This window comes from Anopheles aquasalis, chromosome 2 (genome assembly GCF_943734665.1).
Source record: "Anopheles aquasalis chromosome 2, idAnoAquaMG_Q_19, whole genome shotgun sequence".
In the NCBI taxonomy this organism is placed as follows: Eukaryota; Metazoa; Arthropoda; class Insecta; order Diptera; family Culicidae; genus Anopheles; species Anopheles aquasalis.
The window spans coordinates 5,782,501-5,787,500 of NC_064877.1; the positions used below are offsets into that span (position 1 = coordinate 5,782,501).

The 5,000-nt window shown below is 51.0% G+C and overlaps 1 protein-coding gene across 1 annotated transcript in view; it reads right to left on the minus strand.

Moving 5' to 3' along the window:
* The window catches only part of LOC126571368 (zinc finger protein 395), a 76,631-nt gene that overhangs the window by 33,754 nt on the left and 37,877 nt on the right, over positions 1 to 5,000 (minus strand). Inside the window, exon 2 of the mRNA XM_050229834.1 lies at positions 3,521 to 3,699. Within this exon, the coding sequence (XP_050085791.1) occupies positions 3,521 to 3,699 (179 nt within the window). The remainder of the gene's footprint in view (positions 1 to 3,520; positions 3,700 to 5,000) is intronic.

The window sequence follows — 5,000 nt, forward strand, 5'->3', positions numbered from 1 at the left end:
CATATCCCTGACCTCGGCGTCAGTCGAGGCCACAGCACGGCACGGCATCCGACATCCGAATCGAATCGAATCGAATCGAATCGAGTTGTTCCGTGTCACAAAGGAATGTTGAGTCGCACAAAGAGTTGAATGGGCTGGAGAGGAGGGAAGCAACATAATCGTGGGGAATTCCTGGTAAACTGCAGCGCGATAAAGCGCGTTGATTCATCATACATTGAGTGCAGCTGGGGCTGGCGGGGGTGATATCATTTCAATCATCGTAGACGAATCCATGCAAAGGCACGATCACGTCTCGGTGGCCAGGATCTTGTGGACTGTTCGTCACAATGGATTGCGAAATGGTAATGAGTCATTCGGCCGTGTTCTGCAGTTCAGCGCTGACCAGCAACTCGCAGTGACCACTTGCAGATATTCCCCCGGGTGACTCAACGGCTGATGTCATCGCGAGATCGCGGAGGATCAATTGCACTGTCCTCGACATCTCTCTCTCTCTCTCTCTCTCTCTCTCTCTCTCTCTCTTTCGTACGGACGCCATTACCAGCCCAATGCAAGAACGATAAGCACAAGAAACCCGTGGCTTATTGGTTGAATAAGGTGCGACGGTATCGCTGCCGCCATCGCGACTACTAATTCGATTAACCACCTCCACCAATCGGCGATCGGGGCAGCAGTGGTGTCGATTAGCAAACGATTAAGCGGCTTAAGCAGGTCAGCGCAAGAGACGCGATGGCGGCGGCCACTAGAAAGTGAAGCATGCCGTAGCCCCGTTAGCGAAGAAAAGCGTCCGAAAACCCGAGAATTGGGAACAATGCGCGGAAGGTAGCGGCACCGGCTGGCGGTGGCATGAAAAACGAAAACGAAACGAATGGCGCACACGAAAGCAAAAATTGGCAAACCCCGCTGCCACGCGCAAGAACAAAAAGAAAAGGAGAGGAAAAAAATGGAAAACGAAACGCCAGCGCAAGAAAAATGGCGAAAAATGAAGCAGCACAAGCAGCAGCGGCGGCATCAGCAGCATTCCACAGACCCCGGTCCGTCCGTAACGACCAAGGCACCGACGATCGGTTGATCGGACAGTGGCGCGCAATGGTGTGCGTGCGCGTTGCGAAAACATTTTCGCCAAAAACCTCCCTGACCTTGGGCAAGTTTCAGCTTTCTTCCGCACCGCCTACCAGCCAGCCCCACCAGCGCCAGCGATGATGATGACGGCGAGCGAAGTCGAGGACGGCTTGCGAATCACGTTTGGGCAAGTCGGCCGCTCTCTTCTCTTCGCCCTTCGCGCCTTGCGCCGCGCCGCACCGCACCGGCCGGCCGGCCGGTCGAAGGGGTTGCTCGTTGCATTTACACCGACTGACCGGGCTGCCTGGCTTCACTTTCGCAAGTCGTCCGGTCGCTGGTTACAGCTTGGCGTAGCGGATCGGCCGTCGGCCAACAAACCGGCAGCGCGAAAACAGATGATCGTCGCCGGTAGATCGTGTGCGTGCGTGCGCGTGTGGGGAGGAAAGAAAACAAATTCGCAAATGCGGCTCGCACTGTGTGGGAGAGCGAGAGCGAGAGCGTGATCGTGGAGTGGAGGTTGGTCCGATGATGACGCTTGATGAACGAGCCCTCATAATGCGATCGGTGTAGCGTGATCGCGAATCCCAATCCCATCCCATCCCCCCTCCGCGGTCCGATTCCTCCGCTTCGGTCGGCCGCCTTTTGACACATTCGCACTTCTGCTGTATGTTTGCGCTTTGCGGCAATCGCGAGTGTGAATGCGTGAATCCAAATGATTAATGATGCGCACAGGGCGCGTTCTTCTTCCTCTTCCTACTCTCTGGCTGACGAGATTGAGAACACTGTTCTGTTGAACCAACAACACAACGATCGTTTTGTTGCTTGTGCTGAGTGGTGGCTGTTGTTGTTGATGTGTTGCGCTGTCATTTCTGTCGAATGGCGATCGGATTACTAAGCAAAATTGAGTTGAACAAGGAACACTACAAACGCACGCACACAAGACGTGCACTAATGGATGGCTGTATGCGGTGGGATCGAGGCCACCGATCGTGGCGAGAATGTCAACACACTATCATGGTTGGCGCAGGCACCAGGTTCTACCGGCCGGTAAATCATCGTCGTCGTCGTCGGCATCGTGTGTCGCTCGATCTGCAATGCACATGAGGTGTGCAACGAACGAGTGCATCGTGGCACGGTAACTGTGTGAGTCATCGACTTACACCAAGAAGCTTGGTGATCGTTCCGCCTCACGACCACGGTACACCCTCAATGCGCACTCCACGGTATATTAGCAGCTTCAAAAATATCCGAATACCTCGAGTGGCGCGTGTCTTGGCAGAGTGCCAAGAGGCACACACCTGTACCTCGGAGGACTCCTCGATTACCTTAGCTGACACATCAAAGGGACAGACGGGGAGCGGGAGAGGTGAATTGAAACAAAACATGCCGTTGCCAATCTGCCAAGTGTCGGCGCTGCGAGGATAGACAGGAATCACTCATCACACTCGCCGGTCGCTGGTGGTTGGCCTCTTTCTCATGACCTTCCCGTCGGTTCGCATGAGCAATCGGTCCTGCTCCATAAACGGCTTAATATGTTGGTCGCGATCAACGCAGAGGTCGTCAGGTTGGGAATTTTGTGACCCATCGTCAGGGCCGTCTTTAGCCCCTGGGGGGCCGTGGGGACACTGTATTAACGGGCCGAAAAGCACTGAATATCCGATATTGATATTAAATAATGTTTTAGAGGGGCTTCGGTAATTTCTGCCTAAAAAAAGGCTCATTTTTGAAGATTTTTTGTGACGTATCCTTCCCCTTTACTTTTTCAAGAGTATGGCATATTAAGCAACAACTTTTGAAGAATTTTTAGTTCTTTTTTGGGGAAGATTTTTTAAAAACTTCATCCACGGCATCACACTCATAAAGGTGCGTCTGCGAAAAGGTATTTTCTGGTGCCCGTCGTAGCTGCGTGATGCGTCATCAGAAAAATACGCATCGATATTCTTTAGATAGATTATAAGTTGATCCAGGTAGCCTCATTGAGTTTTGTTTGAATTTCCTATTTTTCGATTTATGCCAGATTTTTGAAGTTGAAAAAGTGATCACATTGATCAAACCGGGTTCGTCGCTTAATTCTTAAGGGCCAAGTCTTTTGATTCGCATCAAAAACAGTGCCCATCGTAGTTGCGTGATGGGTCATCAGAAAAATACAAATCGATACTCGTTTGAAAGATTATAAGTTTATCTAGGTAGCCCCGTCGAGTTTTTGTTGAATTTCCTAATTTTCGATTTTTGGCAGATTTTTGAAGTTCGAAAAGTGATGCTTTTTATCATTTTGCACGATAACACGATTTTTAAAGATTTGTTTAAAAAAAAGTATCAACAATTTTCATGAAATCTTGACGCAAATTAGTGATATGGAACATTCTAGGAAGTTAAGAAAAATCCAGGATGTGAAATTTCATTTGGATTGCATTAACATCAATTCGATTGAATTTTTCTGCAGACGTTACAAGTCACTTACCCGTTCTGTTGTGTCAATGGGAAAGGGACATCAATGCAGTTTGATTGTCGACGCCGATCACCGGCCATATCCGCCAGGCGAGCAAAGTCCGTATCCTTCTCCTGCACGGCCAGCCGCAGCGAGCGGCGCGACTCCAGTAGGCGCACTTCCTCCAGGCGTTTTGTCAGCTCGATCGGGACCTGGTCGAAAAAAAATAAAGGAAGATAAATGGGAAAGGGAAACAAGGGTTAGCAAAAAACAGTAGCACGATAAAGAAGAAGCAACATTTGTTCGAAACTGATTCCAAGAAGTAATCCAACTAGAGCCACCGATTGCCCAACAATTCAGGTCAGTCGTCAGGGGTATCACGCATCCGACAAGGTATTGGCTGAAACGCTTCAGCTACCGTGGTACGCGCGCACCAGTCACTGCTGTTGCTAAGCAATTAAGCTTGTCCGCCGACACACCTTGGCCGTATTCGATGGAGCACGGCGCCTTAAGCCCTCGAATCCTTCCTGAAATGGCATGATTGCATTCGAAATTCGTCTCAGACATGCAACGGCTCTGGCATGTCTGACCAGAGATATACATCCGAGGCATAACGTCAGATAAGGCTGACTGGCTGACTGGCTGGTTGGTTGAGGTGAAAACCGGATCCCGGCCGGCGCAAGCCGACAGCTGACGGACTTTTTGCGACTTCACCCTGGCATTCATCGCTCGCTTTTTCGCCGTTTTGACAGCCCCGGTCTCTGCTTCGCTCCACAATCTTACGAGACGGTGCTGACCGAAAAAATTGGGATCAATCGGAGGCCACACCTTCGCCAATCTCAGATAATGTTCCCTCCCAAAAAAAAACCCCACGATCGCTAGACGAGCTAGCCGGTTGTGAAAAGTTGTTGCACCGAAGACATTCGCGCGATGAGCCACGCACAGTCAAAGACGAGAAAGTGAAAACACGCTCGCGAAGACCACCATTTTCCACCACCGAAAACGAAAACGCAAAGGGAAAGCATTACGCAAAGGAGCGCGCTTCCCCACGGCGGCTCGATGGCCATTTTCCTGGTGCCATGCTGGTGAACCGGTACCACCGGTGCGGTACACTGTAGGGAGACTTTCATTTTCTCGGACTCGGGGATGGGTCCGTCATCGGATCGGATCGAGGCAGGTGCAGCAAGCAGCGCTTCACTACCAGACGATCTGGAGTCCACCAGCGAGAAAATGTGCCACTCGGCACTTCCCGTATCATCATCATCGCGCACGATGACTGCTGATTTCTAATGGTTCGATTTCTCGCCCAGTACTCCGCCGAGTCGTACAACAATGTTGTGCATTCCGAGATCCACGGAGGGAGCAGAGACAGAGAGAGAGAGAGGGAGAGCTATGGTCAGCAGAACCGGACACACATGCGCTCGTGATCCACAGCTGATTGATGTTCGGTATGCAGACACCGGACACCGGACAACTAAATGCGGCAAATCTCCATATAAATCCACTTCAAGGG